Here is a 20,876-nt window from a genome sequence, read left to right as displayed (position 1 = left end):
GGGTTTTTTGTCCTTTCTCAGGTGTTTTTTGCTCTTTCTTAAATACGTTTCTGCAGCGGTGCCACTTGCTTGGCTGATGGGCTCAGCTGTGTCCTGCCATGGGTCATGGTGGAGCTGGCTGGAAAGGGCCTGGGGCAGGCATGACCTCCTCTTGCAGAGGCTGTGTTAGAACCTGACACTAATTAGTGATTTTTTTTGGTCTTAGATTGTAGCCTGTCCTTTGGGGGCTTTTTATTTTATAAGATACCACTGGAAAGACCAGTGAATCTAAAGCTTGTTGAGAGGGTGTGGGTGGTGGTGTGTCTTGTTTGTTGGTGGGTGGGTTGTTTTTAGAGGCTCCTAATGAATCTGTTCTGTTGGAAGTTTTCTGTCCTCAGCAGATATAATGATGTACTTTGTAATAAAATGTTCTGTGAAAAATAGTTTACATGAAATCTGTCCTGAAGTTGGGTATACTTAGTATGACTGTTTTCCTGAGTTTACAGACCAGAAATTTTTTGTAAACTGCTGACCTATAAACTTGAAATTTCAGAGTTCAGCATTTTGACATTATCCTTGCAAGATGAAAGATAGTTTTGTGTGGAAAGCGTGATGTTGGGGCATCAGCAGTGTCCTAGTTTTAAACAAAAATTTGAAAGGATTACAAGATTCCATGCAAACCATGAGACATTGGTGTAAAACATTGTGGAAGATGCTAGTATGTGAAAACAGGGTGGACTCAGGAGTGTGATAGAAAAATTTGGGCATTTTGAATTACAGAAATACTTGTGACTAATGGCACAGTTTCTTCTAAAACTTCTTTTTTGAGTACCATTATATTTAATCTAGTGTTTGTGTTGCTGAGCAAGATTTTTGTTTGCTGAATTTGGTTTTGGGAAGACCCTTAAGAAAAATTTGGATGCTTTAAAGATGCTTAGTGAACGTTGTAACCTCTCAGCTCTGCAGTGGATTGGCAAAATGAATCCATGTGAACAAAATGATGATGTTCTGAGTCTTTTTTTATGTATGTATAGTTTCTGTTTGGTTGGTTTTTGGGTGTGTTGTGTGTTACGGTTTTTTTGTTTGGTTTTATGCCTGCATTTTGTTGATAAGGTATCCACAGTTGTATGGGACAGAGAAATCCACAACATAAGCTTTTGGTTAAAGGGTAAGATTCCACAGAAGTAAATAAAAATGAATTACCCTTTATTCTGCTAAACTATTTAGGGCTGGACCTAAATGATCAGGGTGTGTGGTGTGGTCTCTGTGGAAGGAGAACTATCGGCCCAAAGGCTGGTCCAAACCAGTTAGAGCCATATAAATCAGCTAAAGCCATATTTAATCCTGTGAGTTAAGTTTCAAAGCTGATTAAACTTAGTGTTTAACATGGCTCACCTGCTGCGGGGTTTTCCTTATAATCAAAGTTCTAAAGAAGGAACTGTATTTATTTATTTACTAGATATCTAGAAGTTAGCTGTATGTTTGCTCTTCTACTTTAGAAGCCATTTAATACTCCATGGAGAGATGTACAGAAGCAGTTATTGCTGTGCATTGTGTGCCATGGTGCAGGGGGGTTTCTTGCCCTTATAGTGTCAAGTATGAGCTTTTTGGTTCCCTGATGACTTTTTACTTTGTTGGTACATGCCAATAAAATAGCCAGTCCTATGCTGGAGTACATAGTTTCAAAGATATGCTTGTAATCAGAGGAGTATTGCAAATGGGTTTATTTTCACTGTGTGAAGAGTTGCCACAAAACAGGCACGGGAAACTTTAATTTTAAGAATTAGAGCGGGTTGTTATGCCGTGCTGCTGGATCACTAACAAACTGTTACGGGCAAACTAGTGAGTAATTATTGTCAGGCAGGCCATGTGATGGTCAATTTATTAGCTGTCACAGCAAAAACCATCTACCAAATGTGTGCCAAAATGAGTCAAGTGGACCTCTCCAGCCAGGATCCCTGACATCCGCAGGCGAAACAGTGTGATGAAATTATTGTTGACAATTCTAATCTGCCACGTCAGTGTTGTAATAATAATCAGGATCTTCTTTAGCAAACTAACGTTGCGTTCTTGAAAAAGATGGGCTGCTTCTTGTGGCTGGTTTTAACTGGCTTTCTCTAAAGTGGGGCAGGTTGGCTCTCTATTGGCATTCAAGCTGATCTCTTTCTCTCTGTAGGCTGTCTGGATTTCTGTCTCTGGTGTTTGTCCTAAAACTCCCCTTTAACGTCAGTTCTGCATCTTGCAGTTGTTTCTACCGTTCTTTGCATGTACAGGAGCAATCCAGCGAGACCTCAGCCTTACAAAACGAGGGCACAACGTTTCCAGAGCTCTGGGAGTGCTTCTCTACTATTTTTGGAACCAGCTCTATTGCTTCTATAATAGGAAGGCTTCTGGAAGCTTTCTCCTTCCCCTCGCCCCAAGAAAGTAGCCTTTCAGCCGAGCTTTCATCAATTCAGAATCTGCATGGCAAAACAAATCTAGTTTTATACATTAAATAATTCAGACGTGGCTCATGAACACGTGGCCTTGAATGAGCAGCGTTACAGTATCTTCACCCCGTAACCCCAGGATGCAGCAGCTGTAGCCCCGCTCAGGGGTGTTCAGCTACCCCCTATTTATCATTCGGGGCACACCATAGATTATGTGGTGACAAGGAGAGCCAAAGTAGGTGGTAGCTTTCTAGAAAGCAGAGTAATGTGCGATCTGGGCGCGTTTGTCACCAGCGCTGCAGCAGCATTGGCGAGTAAGGGATTTACTGCTTTTGTTTTCCTCTTGGATCAAGCAGAACAAATCTAATGAGCCAGTTCTTAACTTCTTCCCGGTTGAGCAACGGATGATGTCCTTACCCAAATTGTGCAAGACAGCTGAAACCTTTCAGGAATAACTGAACAAAGGAAACATTTGTAATATTCTTTTTTTCCAGTATTAAAATACAGGGTTAACAAGGTGCAGCTGAGCTTACTTTTTCTTTATTTTCTTTTTCCCTTCTGAGATTTTCCTTCTGAGGGGAGTGGGACGACTTAGTCCTTCCAATGCTAACCACACCTATAGAGAAAGCATGAGAGCTACGAATTCGAAGCCTTTCATTCTTTATTGATGTGATCTTGGAAGGAAGACAGGTTCTCCCTGTAGTGCTTCATTAGAATAAGCGTTTCGTATGCTTATTGGTACAGCCAGTAGCGCTGTTTGACAGCAGTAAGGAGTCAAACGTTGCCTTGGAGCCCTACACGCTCAATTCCCTGCTTCCGAAACACTCTGTATTTTGCACACTGTGCATTCAGAAGTGTTCCTTTCTGCTGACTTGGAAAAAAGCAAAAAAATCACTTTGTGGCAGACACCTTTCCTGACATGATTCAAGGTGTGGATTCAAGACAGCTGAGTCCAGTCTGAGTTGCTGAGAACCTCGTCCCGCCGGGCTTTGCTAGTGCCTGCCACGTCTGGGGGTAAGTGGGTTCAGGGAGCTGACCCCTTCTGGGTTCATTTTCTCCCATTTCAGCTCCTTGACCTGCTTCAGGTGAGAAATCAGACAGGAACCAGTGCTGATATAAAGGGGAAAATGTGAAAGGGCCGGGAGGAAGAGAGGGGTGAGAGCCCAGCATGGCAGGAGTTACAGCAACTGAATGGCTGTGGGACTGTGCAGTGTTTTAGAGCATCCACATGCTCCCTGCTGACACGGATGCCCAGGCTCAAATTTATGTGGGAATCTTCAGATTTCAGTTAACTGCTCCATCTGGTGTTATCCAGGGTACAGGGTATGAATTGGGAGCTCGGTGGAGCTTTGAGAAGGGCTGGAGTGAATTTGGTGGGGAAATGAGCCAGGGGTGATGGTAATGAGGTCCTGCTGCTTGGCCAGCTCCGATTCCCAGTGCCTAGAAGTGGCATCAGCAGGTTTTGGTGTGTAAGTAGACACAGGAAGCTGCCCCTCGCTTATTCCAGCTGGATTCCCTATGGCAGCTTTATTGCTTTTAGGTCAGATAATGTCTGATCTATGCAAAGTTACACCTTTTGACCATTGAGCAGGGGGGAGGCTGAGCACACGAGGTTTCACAAGGCAAATGATGTCTGTGGTGGCTCCTGTAGCCTTCTGCTGCAGGTGAAAAGGCCAAACTGCAGTTCAGCAGGACTCGGAGAATCTCATCTGATTGCAGTTATTAATCTGCATCTCTTAATGCTCCTAAGCTGGATATGGTGTGTTTACTAACTACCTAGTTTTATGTGAGGGTTTGTTGCCAGCTGCAGGTGGATGGAAACCAAATGTGAGGTCACTCTGAAACTCCAAGATAGCTTTAGATAAAATGTGCTTGTTTTCTCTTATTTTGCCTAAGACTGTTCTAAATAAAGCAGTAAAACCTAGCTGGTGAACTTAGTGTTAAAAGGTAGTTCTTTAAGGTGTTTAAAATGGGTGGATATTACAGGAAGAACAGTTAAAAAGAAAGGGTTGTGTTCCCGTAGGTGTTTTAAGTGGCTGAGTATGAGGACCTGGCGTATTGTCTCGCGGTCTGACCTAGTCTGGGAGCTGCCGCAGATAACTGGTTGTTACCATGAAGTGTGAACGTTGGGAGTAGGGAAGGCTTTCTGCAAAAGCCTCTTTCTTGCTCAGGAGAGCCTGGTACTGTTATAGGTGTCCTGGGGGGTGTTTGGGGAGGGAGGGAGGGAGGGCGGGCTGGGCTGGGAAGTGGCAGAATTGATGTCTGGTGAAACACGCTTCTAGAGGCAAGTATCATGTAACAACTTAAACTTGAGGTGGGGGAATGGACAGGCAACCCTGTTCCTACAAGAAAACAAAAACCCACATGGAGGTATCTGTTATAAGGCCTTAGCACTGGCACTTTTCTTTTTTAAGGATTACCTGTTCCTCGTGATGACTGTTTTTTGGTATTAACTCTTCCAAGTTCCCCTCTGAAATACTTGCCATTGCTTTCTTCTGGGGTGTGCTGATGCTCTTTGCCCAACTGACCCAGTGCAGTGGCCCTGTGTGGAGGTGGGGTGCTCAAATGTGTTTTTACCAGCAGTGTGATAGCTGCTCAGAACCAGTCCTGAGGCCACGGCCTCCTTCCTAGAAAGCAAATTTTCTGAAAGGATGTGCCCATCATCTAAACTCGTTTATCTGTTACTGTTGCTACTGTTTAAAACCCACTTGCTCTTGCAGTAAAGCTTTCCCTATCAAAATATCAAAAGCTGCACAGATGAAGAGACCTTGACCCCCCGCTTATCCACACCAGTTAATACGTTTGTTTTCCTAAACTGCAGCAGCGTTCAGAACTGTTAAGATGGGGAATTTGTGGGACCACTCGGTGACCTGCTGTCCGTTGCTGGGAGGACATGATGCTTACTGCTGCCAAAAATCTGAGTCCTTCCCACATCTTATGCATAAAGGCATATGTTTGGGGGTGGTTTCAGAAAGGGAGAAAAACACGATTAGGTTTCTAACTTCCTCTTTCTTTTTTGTTTCTCTGTGCATCTGTATTTCAGTTTTCAGGCTGTACCCAACTCTGTGCAAAACTAACAAATCAGCTGAAGCACCTACTGATAAGGATCAGCCTTGGTAAAGAAACACACCGTGGTAGTTAAAAGGCAGTAAGTATCTCTGTGCTAGCTTGGATGGTGATTTTTTTTGTCTTTTTTTTTTTCTTAAATTCACAAGCACAGTTTTTTACTACTTACACAGTAGGAATTTGTCAGTAGCTTGCTGGCATTAATAGTGTATTTCAGCTCTTTTCTATAGCCCAGCAGCTGGAGGAGGGGAAAAAGCATGCTTTGTATGGAGCTGTGTTTGGAGCTGTGCTGCAGTGCCCATCTGAACTTGTCTGTGTCTATTTTGTCAGCTTTTGCTTCTCTCTAGTAGGTGCTAGTCCCTCCTTAAACGCATGACATCCCGCCATACAATGCCTGTGCTTGGATCGGGGTTGTGGCTGCCCCTGATCTCAACCGGTTCGCTTGATGGTTTTGCTTCTTGAGCTCTTTACTGCAAACAAGACGATCTTTTGGTTTCCATTTTTTTTTTTGTCTGACTTTTTATCCTTTACTCCTCAACTGATCTGCAAAGGAGTAGGACTAGGACAAAACATCTGGTGTTCCTGACCAGGAATATGTGGAAAGAGTTTCAGCTATTAAAAAAGTGACTGGCATTCTTTAAATGGTACGGCTCCATTTATTTGGGTGTGGATATAATCATGTTTCTGTGATACAATTCCTGCTGCGTCTGAAATGTTAGTGTCAGTAAAGCCAGAAGGAAAGCCAGACAAAAGCTTGGATAAAAGTCAGAATTTCAGTGCCTCTTACTGATGGTTCATGGGAAAGTAATGATTTTGTTTAACTTTCGTTTTTCATAAAGCACTAGGCATATGCTTTTTTCTCTGTGAATTGTTGCTGGTGAATATATATTTTTACAGCCCACAAAACATCAGAAATGGCTGATTTTTGTGCCTAGGTTTCACTTTTGCAGGTAGGTCCTTGTTACAGGCTCTGGGTAGTCTAATGAAAATGGTGTTTAACTACAAAGCTTCAATTTCTGCTGCTGTTAACCATGGCAGCCTAGTTCCTTGTCTTTCTGAATTCAAGGAGTAGAGGGCATACTCTCATCCTCCCGCTCTGCTGGTGCAGTGCCTCCATCTTCTCCATCCAACACGTTTCTCTGCCTTGTGTAGAGCTCAGCAGAGATTTATTCATGAAGACTGGAATGTGTTTATATAACATTTTATATATTATTTTAGGCTCCTGCTTACTCAAATGTAGGCAAATGATTAACCTCTCATTCACCATTGCTAGAGGAATCGTGAAATTGATGTAGCAGATGTCAAGTCAACTGGATCTAAACCAGCTTCTGTTTTCTCTGCCTGAAAAGTCATCCTTCATCACTTTCTTGGCGAGCGTGGCTACCAAGTTAGAGTGGGCTTTCCAGGCCAGGAGTGTTTAGTGGCAGCTCTGAGTTGTAAACTACATTGGTCCAGCACTGATGAACTGAGCCGTGCATAGGTAGGTGCTCTGCTGTGTGGGAGTTTTTTCTTTGGCAGGTGTTGTGAAAGGGGTGATGCGAGAGGCTCCATCTCTGCCAGAGCTTGGCTGCCGGCAAGCACAAACCTCCCAACGAGTGCCTCTGCCAGGCTGCACAGTGAAATGCTGCTGTAGGAACAGGGCAGCGGTAGGAGCGCTGGGCAGAGCTGCTGAAAAGGAGAGAACAACCTGCTGTACTAAATCAGAAATCCCCTGGGGACGCAGCTCTATAGTTAGCCTCTTCAAATGGCATTCCTTTATTACAGCATCATTGTCCATGGTCCTCTAGAGAGGAAGCAAACGATCTTTAAAACAATCTGCTGGCAACTCAGGCTTGAGTATTTGAGTTTTTCCAGGGCTTTTCTGCTGTGTCACTCTTTCCTTTTATATTCCCACTCGAAGGTGGTTGTTTTTTCACCATCAAAGTACATTAAATTACGCTGGTAATTGTGTCTCCTCCAAGGACAAGGTGTAGAAGGCGGCAGCCTAGTGCGAACAAGAGATACTGCAGAACAGTTTTGTTTTGGTGAAATCTGCCGGCTTATCTGTGTGTGATGCAAAGACAGGGCATTTTTCACAAAGCTTGAGGCTGCGTGGTGGCATGTTTTTTGTCCTTTATGAAATCTGCCACGTTATTTTGATTAGAACGCTAACGTAACTCCTGGCAGCTTCAAATCTTACTGCTAGCAGCGATTTCCTTCCAAAGCCTGATGCGGTGCTAACAAGCAGAAAGATCTTGTGTGTCCTGTTTGCACGGAGCTTGGAGGACAGCGTGTTCCACGGGAGGTGCCAAGGTGGTGCTGCAGTCGTATATAAGGTGCAGAAGCATTGTATGAGCAGACAGGCTGTTGAGGGGGGTGATTATTTGTATTTTAATGGTGTTCAGAAACTCCAGCTGCAGTAAGGGCTTAATGTTAAGTTCTTTTATATTTATGTATTTATATATATGTATATGCATGTCTATGTGTGTATATATATTTATTTTCTCTCTCTTGGGGAAGAGTCCTTGTCCTGATCATCTGTGCTTTGATTGCTGCTGTACTCGAACGTGATATTATTTTTAATATTAATATTATTAATATTTCCCTCTTGTTTGTTCAGTTTCTAGGTGGCAGAGACAGGGTGAAGCTCTGTGTGGGGCAAGGAAAGCTGATGGGGGAGCCTTGCGCATAACCCAGGATGGACTGGCTGTGACGGCGTGCCTTAGCTGGAGAGAGTTACGATGAAGAGTTCCTGCAGAGCTGGCCTCCACAGGGAACCGCTGAATTCCACATCCTCCACCTTCCATCAAGTCAAACGGTATGAACAGACCAGCTGGTCTGCTGAGAGTTAAGTATTTAGCACCAATTTAGCCTTCTTACTTTCCTGTTGCCTTGTGTGTCACTCAAACGTTTGGTCTAAATTCTTACTTTTGGATAGTGTTTAAGTGAAATGTTGTAATGGCTTAAGGGTAGAAATGTTCTTTGACGTTTTTATTTGATAATGACAACTGCAGATTCACTACAGCTGGTACTGTACTTGAAGAAATCTTTGGGTGCTTTAGCAACAGCTGCAAATTAATTTGGGAACGTGGCTTTGAAGTAAAACTTAATTGGAGAATGGCTTGTCATAGTAGGCTTTAAAACATGCAGTCAGCTTAAAGCAAGTGGAAATACTGGCAATCACTGTTGCGGTTTGTCTTACTACGGAGTAAGTAATTAGATTAGTTTAAGCTCAGATTTTGTATTGCTCGCTCTCCTGTGTCTCTTTATTAAGAAGAAATGCACGATTGATTTCAAACACTTGTGCTTATGTGACAATTAAGTGAACGCCTCTCACTGTGTCTCGTTATAGGAACACCGTACAGAACAACTTGTCCTTATGCAAATGCAAGAACATGGCAGTTTGTTTGAGTTCAAGCTACTCGAAAATATATGTATCTCTTTTTTTTTTCTTTTTCTGAAACCAAGACTCTCAAGCTTCCTCAATCTGGAGGAAGAGCGCCAACTTTCTGGTTTCCGAAAGCTGTGTGGGTTTAAAGCAAACTTTAACCTTTGTTCTCTGTGGTTGTGTAGACAGCATATACTTGCTCTGTTAGTCTCTTGGTAATTTAGTGCTGGAAAAGACTTCCTGGGTGACCCAGCTCCTTGCTTTCCCAAGCAGTATCTCATAATCCCTTTGTAAATTTAAAAGTCTAGCCTAAAAGCAATTACGTTTTCTTCTCTCTTCCTGTAGATTAAGCCATTACTGAAGATGACAGATCTAGCTGTGCTATTAGGAACCTTCTTTGGATTCCCATGCTGAACATTAATGCCAGCTTATAAACTTGTTTGAGCTTGTGTTCCTTTTTTTTTTTTGCATAGGGGCTGCTTCTTATTTTCAGTGGCTTACCTCTTTTCCTGTATTCTGTAAAATGTGGTGGTGTACCCTCACCTGTGGTTTCGCTGTGCTAAATGACCCAAATGTTAGATAGTAGCTTCTCAAATAACGACTGTCATCGTCATTCTCAGTCTGGGTGAATCTCCTCTGAGTCATGACAAAAAGCGTGTGCTGCCCTCCAGAGCAGATCTGGCAGGAGGGCTGTTCATTGCTGCCTTGAATATATCAGTTACCTCCAAAACTTCTTGGTGTTCAGCTTGCTTGTGCATCACCATCTGTGTTTCAAAACTCTCCTAGCTTCTGTTGCTCGGGGCTTTGTGCCTCTGCTGGTTTGGAAATGCCTTTGTTTCTGTGGGTGCACCTGTAGTAGTTGTGCTGAGGTCGTTCCTAATAAAATCAGATGTTCCCATGGCTGATTCTTGAGGCATGTCTTTGGTTTCCAGGCTGGTGTGTTCTTATTCAGCGTCACCTGGGGTTGTCTGCTGCTAAGCCAGCTCCTTTGTCCGTTTTCCCATTCCTCTGCCAGTCTGTCTTAACTAGTAAATCTCCTTGTGCCTTTGGAAGTCCATGTGAGTAAGATGTAGTACATTGGTCTAAAAAGATCACTTTTTGGAGAACCTTCTGGTTAGTCTGGCATATTGAACCATTCCCTCTTCCCCCTTTTTCCTAATCCTCTTTGCTTGCAAAGCACCTTTATATTGAAGTCAGACTACCAGCCCTGGAGAGGCTGCGATCTCTCTCCCTTCTCTTTCTCCCCTTCAGTGCCACCTTCAGTGTGCCACATGTTTTATTAACTCACATTGTTGCCTTTCAAGAGATTTATAAATCTTGGTTCTTGGCCTGCAGTTTATGAGCCTGTCTATTTTGAATTCTAAAACTGAGATGAGCCAATCCTCACCATTTTCATGAAGCTTTTTAATCTTCCCCCGCCAATGTTCTTGTTCAAATTAATCCCCAGGGTTTTTGCCCTCATGATCACCCTTACCACTCCTCTTTAAAAATGATGCAAAGTCAGATTTGGTATTTTGTGCTGTACCTAGATGCTCTTAATCCCTACCCTGACCTTGCTTGCCAGCCCTGTTTCTCGCCCTGTCCTTTCTCACAAACTGAGGAACCTTTTACTATTTCTTTGTTTTTAAATATCTTTGCAATGACTTAATGCTGCATCAGTTCTCACATCTATTACTAGACTTTTTGATCTCTAGGGTACAAGTTTCCAAGTGATGTGACCTGGTGACTTGAAACTTGTCTGCTTCTTGCATCCTTCCCGAAGAAGGAACGTGTTCAGTTGGAGCTGCTTCTGTTCTTGTTTGGAATGTGCTCTTAATAATAAAAACACCTTTTGACTCCTGGAAATGCCTGCTGGGTTGCACTGTCTGCAGTGAAATCCTCTGCACCACAGTGCAGCTGACTTCACGAACCCATTCCTTTCAGTCTTGAGTTTCAAAAGAACAACCTGATAACTTGCCTTCAGACCTACAGTTACTTATTTTTTCTGTTGAACTCTGAGTCTTAAAGATAGTGCAGTCCAAGGTTAATTTCTAGAACCTTTCATGTGTTCTCATTATGCACGCATAAAAATGAAGACTAAATAACATCACTTCGTGTTGGTTCGTTAACTGTTTAAAGAAATTTGTTGCGCCATGATATTAAGAAAGGTCTTGGTCCTCTTACAGTTAATAAATTAAAAAACAAATCATGAAAGACAAAACATTTCCAGAAGGAAACATGTCACTTATTTGTGCTGCGCTGGGCAGCTTTCAGCAGAAGCCATATAAAACACCACTTTTTTCTTACTGTCCTTCTGTGATTTCTTCTCATCTTAGCCTATTCCACCACAGGCATGTGTGCTGTCCCATCATCTCTGAATTACATGTTTCTGGAGCAGCTTATAACCTCGAATAGTAAATATTTCAGTTTATTTTGTTCCCTTCTGCTTTATGTCATCCCTGTGTCATCTGTAGTATGGTTGGGAAGCAGGGAGCATGGGTTTGAGCTTCCTCAGGCTCCACAAAGAATTGCTTCTACGTCACTCACTTCATGGTAAGTGCTTTTCTACAAAAGACTGGCAAAGCAATGGCACTTCTTCCTGGGTAAAATTTAGAAAGTAGCTGAGGCTACTGTGCTTTATGCTGGGGGGTGTATATGTGTGTGCGTTTACTTTAAAATGTGTTCAGAACTTATTAATGGGTGGGAGCCCTCAAACTGGTCTGTGCGTTGAGCTTGGTTGTGCAATCTGTGCCCTGAAACCTCTGCTTGGTGAAGATGATGAATTCTATGTGATGGGTTTTATAGCTGCTCCAGTGTGCAGCTATATTTGGATGTCATTTCCCCCAAAGTAGAGTTATTTGAACACCTGACGTGGGTGAACAAGTGGTGAGGGATCCAGTGGTAAGAGTTAGGTGCCTGCTTTGCATTTAGCTCCTCAGCTCTTTGGGCCAGCTCTGCCCCACGTGCTCAGCTTGCTCCTGTTTCTCCCCAGGCTGGCTGCTCAAGCAGAGAACCTTCTGGTACCTTCTGTTTGCCTTCAAAGCCCACAATAATCCTCGCTTGCTCTCCGATTGATGCAAGAGGCAGTGGCGCAGGCGTTGGGAGGTGGGTCAGGAGCCATTGCTTTAATGTGAAGTTACTGCTGCAAGGGAGGAGTGGGTTTTCTAGAAATTGGATGCCTCCACAGCTGCTGAAGTCGAACCCACCCCTGGTCTGGAGCATTGTGCTTCCCAACCCGCCTTTCTCCCAGCTTGGACACTTGCCACGCGCCAGAACAAGCTCCAGTGAGTAGCAGAGCGTCTTCCATCCCGGCTGCTCGGCCGGGACTTTCCCGCCCCGGCAGAATCCGTGGAATGCCTTTGAAGCAGCTCTCCGTCTGCTTTGCCTTGCCCCAGCAGTGCAAAGGGGATGGAAATGGTACTGGAGATTGAGCCCAAAGGACCCACCAAGTCCTTCCAGAAATAACAAGTGGTTGACCGTAGTTTAACTTGCATTCAGTACTTAGTCCTTCCTAATTGTTAGTGTCCCTTACAGAGGAGCTAAGCTCTACAGACAGAGAAATGGGATGCCAGGGAAGAGAAATGCCTTGCCAGAGGTTATGCTTGGTGTGGGTTTTTATTGTTGTTGGGTTTTTTCTTTTTTTTTTTTTTTTTGGCTTCTGCCTTGCGTTAGGATGTCCTGAGGGTTTTTTCAGAGTTGTAGTTGGCACTGCGTGTGCAGTCAGCAACGCTAGGAACTTTTGTCGACTGGATTTAGTGTTTACAAAAAGAAATCCACAGGAAACTTTGGGGTTTTGATTGAAATTTTCGCCCTAATAAAACCTTCCGGTGCTTTGCCCAGAAAACTTGCAGCGTGAATATGCTGTTTGAGCAGATTACACTGTTGTTGTTGTTGCTCTTGCTGGCCAGAGGAAATCTTTTGGCTTCACAGGGTATCGTGAGAGTCCCTGACCTGGGTGCAGCGAGGGGCATCTAGGCTCTCTGCAGACCTTAGAAAGGAGTTGTGAAAATTGAGCATTTTCTACCAGTTTTTCCTCCAACTTCGGAGCTTCCACTAAAGCAAATACATTAGTTTTTTAGACTGCTGTGATTTAGATGATGTATAAATACAAAAGGATGCAGAAGGATTCTGGCCAGCTTGGCACAGGAGCTTATGGGTCTTGCCTTCAGTAGGGAGAGGAGGGGTGCGTGCGTGTCTGTGCGTGTATAAAGGCATACATTTCTGTATCAATCCTGTGTAGCAACTAACTTGATAAAACTGTAGTGGAAACAAGCTGTAGTTATGACTTGTAAAAACAGCAGTGTCATTCCAGAAGTGTAAGTATCCTGTTTTTCAGACACGGCTGATTAGAAATAGAAAAACTGGCCCTTTTATTTCATCAGCTTAAGGACGGAATAACAGTATAAAGGCAGCACTGCTAGTTGTTTCAGTGCTGATCATTCCTGGCAGAATTATCTCTTATCAGCAATTCAGAACTGCACATTTGGGACTGAAAACCTTTTATGCTTACTCCATGAACTTCTGAAGAGTTGTTGTCTCTAAAGATAAAATTAGAAAGCTTGATAACTTAAAGGGTGGAGGAAAGCAAACAGAATTATTCTGGAATTAAGTATCATGGGAAATTGTCAGTGACTTCACCTTTTAACAACTATTTTTGGTGTTTTTAAACATTGAAAAACTTACCTGCAGCTGCCGCAATTCTCTGCTTGCCAGCACTGAAATGTTGCAGAAATAAGGTAGTCTGTGGGTGGGGACTGGGCTCTGGTTCATCTTCAAAGCAATTTCTGCTGGGAAGCCTTGTTCTAATTCTAGGAGCTAGAAATGAGATGTGCTGCTGACGCGCAGGGAAGAAACTACATCTGCCTAAAAGTTTGTTCTTCTTAACGTTCACGGCAAAGTGTGTGTGGGGTGGGGGCTTGTTTTTTCCAAGTGATGCTTTCAAGTAAAGTCCGTTGCTAACATCCCTTTTAAAATGGAAGTTCTCTTCCCCACTGCCCAAAACCTGGGAGGCAGGTGGCTCTGCAATTGGGCTGGTCAGGTGGAGTTAGCAGTACTCCTTATAGCTGTCTGAAATTATTAAATGAAGGTTTTCTTTAAATCTGGATCCATTAAAACAGTGCAACGAACTGAATGCTGAATTCAAATGAGGCAATTATTCTGGCAGTAAAACTTCTGACTAAGGCATAATTTTGTTATGTAAATTATAACTTTTCAACCTTAAATGGTATTGTTGGCTGAGCCAGAGACTAACTGCAACATAGGAGGAAATATAACCTTAAACGAGAAATCCGTAATAGGTGAGGCATAACTCTGTCCTTTGTCTTTCTCCATAGACCAGAAATAGCTGGGAGCAGCTAAACCAACTTTGCTGGCTAAACATGTCCTCTGAGCATGTTGGGGTAACCAGTTTGGTCCTGTTTTCAGTCGTATAATACCTGGTCTCACCTTCGTTTGCAGCTTCTCTTAATGAAGGGTGTTGAATGGATTGTCTTGCTGGATTCCTGAAAACTGCTTGAAGAAAGCCTTTTAAAAACACGTTCAGCTCATCTTTCAAACACCCTGGCATGAAAACTCCTGAATGAAACTTGATCTTCTGCTGCTAGCTCATGAGATTTCAGCGGGCAGAATCGTGTATTTCATTGTATTCACCTCTTCTCCCCGGGGTACAGTGGTGGGCAGCCGTGGGAGCTTTTCTGTCTGAAAAGCACGGCCCCCAAACACCCTTTGGATGGGGACAGGAGGGCTGCAGGCACAGTTCTCTGCAGCACCTTGCTGCGGTGGTTTGCCTCCTGCTCCTCGGGGCTGGGCTCTGGGCTGAACACATTGGTGGTCTGATCCTGGTTAGTTATAAAGTGCCACCGAGATGAGGCAGACCCTGTGGAAAATGAGGCCAAAGCAAACTGCAGCAGCCTTGATTTCCCATTCTCTTTTATTCATCTATTTCAGCACCCTGAAGTTCTATTTTTATCAGATTATTTTAGTTTTTAGCATCCAGCCGAGAAGGCAAACAAAATAGCTCGGTTACGTTTTGTGTAGAAGACTAAATTGGGAGGTGACCCAACTCCAACAAGAGCTGGAATTAGCGAACAGAAGGCACTGGGAGAGAATTAACCCAGGGACTAGGTGGGTGTATCTGCAGTCATGGGAGCTCTCTTATCCCCACAGGCTGTAGGTGAACTGCAGATAGTTTTAGCACTGGTGGAACGATGAGGTGATGATCTTCCTAGAAAATCAGGAGGGGAGAGAACATAACAGCATCCTTCGCAGCATCTGCCTCCTGGCCTTCAAAGCGCTGCACAGGACCGAAGGGATCCCCTAGTTTTCATGCACGCTCGTAGGAAGGTGAACTGAGCCCTTCCTCTTGATGTACCTCCCCAAAACCTCTCTGCCCTCACTTGTCACCCATCCCCTCGTTACTTATCGCTGGGGCCAGAGAGAGGAATCAAAACCTCAGGGGAAAGCAGTGGCTAAACTGGAGGCTTCCTCTGCTTGGATGGGCGCAGGTGGTGCCTGGCTGCGTTGTTGCCCTCGTGTACTCGAGGAGCAGCTGAGGGTACTGGGGGGGTTTAGTCTGGAGAAGAGGAGGCTGAGGGGAGACCTCATGGCCCTCTACAACTCCCTGAAAGGAGGGTGCAGAGAGGGGGGATGAGTCTCTTGAGCCAAGGAACAAGCGCCAGGACAAGAGGGAATGGCCTCAAGCTGCGCCAGGGCAGGGTCAGACTGGCTCTTAGGAAGGATTTCTTTGCAGAAGGGGTTGTTGGGCGTTGGAATGGGCTGCCCAGGGCAGGGGGGGAGTCCCCATCCCTGGAGGGTTGAAGAGTCGGGTTGACCCAGTGCTGAGGGATCTGGTGGAGTTGGGAACGGCCAGTGTGAGGTTCATGGTTGGACTGGAGGATCTTCAAGGGCTTTTCCAACCAAGATGATTCTGTGATTCTCGTGTGTGTGTGGTGTTTGCAGCTGGAAGTGGAGCATCCTGCTCTCAAAGCCTTCCCTGGGCTGGCTCCAGAGTGCTCTGGCTCAGCTCTCTGCTCTGCTCTCCGTTCCTCTGGGGGTCTACGGCCCTGGCTGACGTGTGGGGCTGGGCTGCCTGGGAGGTCCCCAAGCTGCTGCTCCAGGTTGGTCGTACGGCACATCCGCGAGCGTTCTTCCCCCTCACAGCCATCCCACATGCTCTGGCGGGTCCGCTCGAGGAGTGGGGGTGTGCTGGATTCCTTCCTCCTCCTGTGCTGACCTCACGGGTACCCTGCGCGGCACCGGCGAGGGTGTCTCGAGGTGGGTGCGTGTCCTGATCGCACTGTGGTACGGTGCCCAGCTGGACTCTGGCTGCATCTGCCTCATACAACTGCAGGTGTTACAGCTGTAAATTTGTCCCACTTTATAGATGTTATGGCTTGAGGTTTTTAATTAAAAGCTGGTTTTAGGCTAGAAACGCAATACCAAAGCAACTGCTTTGGTGGTGGCTGTCAAGGGAAACACATGCAGTGTCTGAATGTGTCCGTATCCACTCACGATAAATGTGGCATTGAACCTGCTGTTCTTAAACTAGCAAGCATGGATGATCCCTGTTTCAAAAAGGAGGCCTTTTAATGTAACAATTCCAAGATTACCATGGAAACATAATCTATAGTTAGTTCTCTAATATGCTTATGTGATACTCCTGGGAGAAGAGCCTGAAGTCTCCTGATAATTGAATCCTAGGTGGCAGAGCCCTGGGCTTTTGTGTTTATGAGCTTTGAATTGAAGATTACTGCGAAGGTGTAACAGAAAGGAGGAGTCGAGCGCCTGGGACTTGCAGGAGTGGTGCTGCTGCTGTACTGTCAGCAGCATCCAAGTGTCTCCTTCACAGCTCTGAAGTTCTTAACTGTAAAAACACGTCCTTGAAAGCGGTTCTCTTAGCTGTATGTGATAGTTCTGTCACTGGGGGGGGGGGGGGGGGGGAAATCTGTTGTATAGCATAAGGATCCTTATGGGAAAGTACACCAAATTTGCCATTATTGATATACTAAAGGGTAGGTTTCATTTTGGGTGGTATTAGGAGATCAGATATCTGCTGGGATCTCTGAATATAATTGCACTCGCTGATTTCCCTTTTCAGCTTTAACTGTACTTTATCTACTGAAAAGAATATATATATATATATGTCTATCTGTCTGGTAGCTAATGTCAAGATAAACCCTTGGACCCACACGTGCCTTACAACTGCATTAAGAAATGAACGGACAGAAGGATGGCTCTAACTCTTAGAATAAACCTCTAGCTATGTTTGCGTAACGGATAGAACTTAAATGTTCTGGAAACACATTTCTCTAACAGGAAGATTTCTGCTATCCTTAAGATTGTAATCCTGTTGCAAGACGTGAGTAGAAGTTCTCCACAGGTGGATGTTGCAGCTTGGTTGCTGCTTTTCCTTTTTCACGTGGTCCCTTTTGAGGTGCGGGCTGCTGGACGTAGAGCAGGAGGCACACTGGTGCCTACTCAGGGCCACCTTCTCTAATTCCAGGCAGGCATATTTTGCAACTATAACTTCTTCCCTTTCTGTTTTTCTAGGGTTTCTGGTATGCACTTAAAGCCATATCTCAAGTTACAGAAGAAAGAGCGATCTCCAGAACTAAGCCAGGATTCCCTGAGAGGCTCACCTACGAGCCATCAGAGATCAGCACAAGAAGAAAAATACACCAACAACTGCACCAAACTGAGCGTTTTCCCCAAACCCTCCCTCGTGACTCCATCTCAAAAGCTTCTGGGGATTATTTATCCAAATACTATGTGCAATATGAATGGGAAAGGTCCAGCGGATGGTCCAAGTGCAAGGGAAAAGAAGAACGCCCTGTCTGCAACGATCCATCAGGGAGAAGAAGGGGAAGGGCCCCTGGATGTCTGGGCTGTAGTGAAACCTGGCAACACAAAGGAGAAGATTGCGTTCTTTGCAGCCCAGCAGTGCAGCAGCAACAACCGGCTAGGCTCCATGAAAATTAAAAGCACGTGGGATATCGATGGAAGAACAGTTAAACGCAGGAAAAAATCGGTAGATCTTAAAAAAGCCAAAATTCAACTGGAAAGAATGAGGGAGGCGAATGCCAGGTGCTCGCAGCCGGAGCCTTTTGCCTGCAGCATCGAGCACTGTTCGGTGCATTACGTGAACGAGAACGGTGAGGGTGTGTTCGCGGGCCGGTCCCTCTCGGTGATAGAGATGGTGGCCTTTCTGGAGCAACGAGCAAGTGCTTTACTGGTAGACTGTGCTAAAACCTGCACGCCTGCTTCTACTACGAGGCTGAGCGCTCAGCCTAAAGGTGTGCTTCCCAGCTCAGACCTTTTTTCCTCGGCTGGGGCGTGCGAGGTACACGCGGAGAGGGGACCTTGCAGCGATAGCGAGCAGCAGCCGAGCGAGCCTGTGCGCGTGCTGGACATGGTGGCCAAGCTAGAGTCGGAGTGCCTGAGGCGCCAGAGCGAGCGGGAGGCCGGGAGCCTCTCGCGGAACAACAGCTTCCGCAGAAACGTCGGGAGGGTGCTCCTGGCAAACGGCACCCAGCCCGAGGGAGAGGCGGGAGGGAAGGTCTCCTCGGGGGTCCTGGCCCCGGGGGATGGCTTGGAGGAGGCAGGGGTGGCAGAGGCTGGATACGGAGGACGTTGCGGTCCTCTGGGTGACACCGAGTTGTGGGATGGCGCTGCCTCTGCTCGGCAGCCTTTTCCTTCTGGGCTGGATACTCGGATGGGGAATGTGAATTCAGGACTTGCTCACGTGGTGTTGGCGGTAACCGCTGGCAGGAGCGATTCTGAAACGCGAATTGAGCCTCCCAGACCTCTGCTGTCTGCGTGTCCGGCAGTTGCCAGGTTGCCACCAGATTCCTTGCAGAGCAAGAACACGACTGTTGATTGTATGTTGAAAGAGCCTGTAATTTTCCCAAGGCAGAGTCAGCATCCTGCTAGGAAGGAGCCCTTATGCATCAGTATATCGGTCACCAAGACCGAGAAAGGATGCAGGAAGGAGAAGCTCTCTAACTCCAGTTCTAGTGAAGATCCACTCCCAGGGAGGTTGTTTTTTCTCCCAGCTGACCAGCCTGCTGCTCACGAGCAACAGCCACTACAGGAAAGTACCCAAGAAAAGCCAGGAGAAGTAGCCCAAAATGAGGATGAGGATGCTTTGGCATCTGACAGACCATGCGTCAGAAGCGGTGTCCCTACAGAGCCATCTGCCCTTCCTGTTCCTCTGACAGAAGGGGCTTTGCAAGTACTTGATGCTTCCTGCTTGAAAAGGCAGGTTTCGCATGACTTTCTGGAGACCAGGTTTAAAATTCAGCAGCTTTTGGAGCCTCAGCAGTATATGGCCTTCTTGCCTCACCACATCATAGTGAAGATCTTTGGATTGCTTCCTACTAGAAGCCTGGTTGCCCTAAAATGCACTTGCTACTACTTCAAATTCATCATTGAATACTACAACATCAGGCCAGCAGATTCCCGCTGGGTCCGTGATCCCCGTTACAGAGAAGATCCGTGTAAGCAGTGCAAGAAAAAATACGTGAAAGGGGACGTATCGCTGTGCCGGTGGCATCCCAAACCTTACTGTCAAGCTTTACCCTACGGGCCTGGGTACTGGATGTGCTGTCACCGGTCTCAGAAGGGCATCCCGGGCTGTAAGTTAGGTCTTCATGACAATCACTGGGTTCCTGCCTGCCACAGCTTTAACCGTGCTCTTCATAAGAAGACCAGAGGAGCGGGAGCCGAAGTGGAAGAGGAATATTAGTGCACATACACTTTCCTGCGAGATTGTTTTGGGGTAGGAGGAGATTCTCATGCCTTGTGCTGTTTACAGTGTATATAATTGTCGTGGTTTTTTTTCACAGGGCTATGAAACTGCACATACTTAAACACAAGAGCCTTTACCTTTTAGATTAAAGATAGCGTTTAGTCCATCTATGTAAATAACACTATAAAAACTAATTGTACATACAGAGTCTACAGCTGGCTGAACAACGTAATCACTACAATGCAGCTATGATAGTGTTGCGGCTATAGTTTTGTGTGTTTTTAAGTGTCTTGTTTCAAAATCTGTATATCCTGTATAATATATGAATGTTTCTGAGAAGAAACTCTAAATAGGTAAAGGTCAACTTGTTTAAAGAATCTTCAGACAACTTAACTGGACAACCTTAAAATTAGACTAGAACAGATCCATTATAGTAGTGTGGCAGTGGATAAAAAAGAGGAATATTATTGTATAGTCAGAATATAAAAAGTTCTTGTCTACCTTATCCCTGTTGTCTTTTTTTTTTTTACTTAAATAAAATGTGCATTCTAGATCTGCCTTACCCGACTTTCTCTTGTAAGACTTTTGCCCCAAAATAAAAATACTGTAAAACACACAGCAGAAACTTGGTATGTGATGTAGTTCAGATGTGTAAAAACTAGTCCTCCTCCTAAAAAAGAAACAAACAAAAAAACCCCAAACCTGTATTACTTCACAAATTCCAGTTTTTCCTTTCCCTCCCATCTCGAGAAGCTCCTGTTGTCCAGAAAGCTGGTGCTGGGTGTGTAAAACTTGGAAAAAGAGGGGCTCTCCTGTTTGAGTCCTGCTTCTCAACGCTTTGCTGGGTGCTTGAGGACAGAGTGTGGGTCCAGCAGGATGAAAGTGGAGTTGCCCTGGCTCAATGCTGTGCTGGAAGCTTTGCTGTCCACTGGACATGGAGTTTTTCCCTTGTAAGAGGAATTGCGTTGCTCTGCTCCAGCCTCTGCCATCTTGTTTCTGAGGTACGAGTCGGTGCTTCCGAAGGGGAGTTGTGAATGTTTGCGGCAGCCGAGTGCCAATTCCTTGACCCCTTCCTGGGAGCGAAGCATGGCGTCTCCTGGAGTGTTTCCTGAAGGCGTTCCTCCCCTGCAGTGCGGTGTTCCAGCCCTCTTCTTCCTCAGCTCTCTGCCTGGGAATGTGCCCCCGATGCCCCGGCAGCCATTTTGCAGGGAGCCAACTGCAGTTGGGCCTTCGCAGCCTCCGAATCCCTTCTCCCCCCGTGCTTCGCGCCGTTGCTGTTCTCAGGACAAGGATGGATTCCTGGCAATCGGTG

General features: G+C 45.4%; 1 protein-coding gene across 14 annotated transcripts in view; it reads left to right on the top strand.

The window, feature by feature from the left end:
- FBXO34 (F-box protein 34) overlaps window positions 1–20,115 on the top strand; it is a 40,807-nt gene extending 20,692 nt beyond the window's left edge. For 4 of the 14 annotated variants that reach the window (XM_074869139.1, XM_074869149.1, XM_074869140.1 and 1 more), the window contains 5 exons: window positions 5,452–5,556; window positions 8,074–8,271; window positions 14,278–14,449; window positions 15,778–15,935; window positions 17,368–20,115. In XM_074869139.1, coding sequence (XP_074725240.1) covers window positions 14,399–14,449; window positions 15,778–15,935; window positions 17,368–19,561 — 2,403 coding nt within the window. In that variant the 5' untranslated portion in view covers window positions 5,452–5,556; window positions 8,074–8,271; window positions 14,278–14,398 and the 3' untranslated portion in view covers window positions 19,562–20,115. Of the gene's footprint in view, window positions 1–5,451; window positions 5,557–6,404; window positions 6,955–8,073; window positions 8,272–8,805; window positions 12,238–14,277; window positions 14,944–15,777; window positions 15,936–17,367 lie in introns of those variants that run through there. The other 10 variants (XM_074869144.1, XM_074869150.1, XM_074869147.1 and 7 more) reach the window with 9 other exon arrangements.
- Window positions 20,116–20,876: the final 761 nt, after the last annotated feature.

The sequence above is a fragment of the Strix uralensis genome, chromosome 4 (assembly GCF_047716275.1).
Source record: "Strix uralensis isolate ZFMK-TIS-50842 chromosome 4, bStrUra1, whole genome shotgun sequence".
Taxonomy (NCBI): Eukaryota; Metazoa; Chordata; class Aves; order Strigiformes; family Strigidae; genus Strix; species Strix uralensis.
Note: the sequence above shows the minus strand (reverse complement) of the source record. Positions and strands in the feature narration are given on the sequence as shown.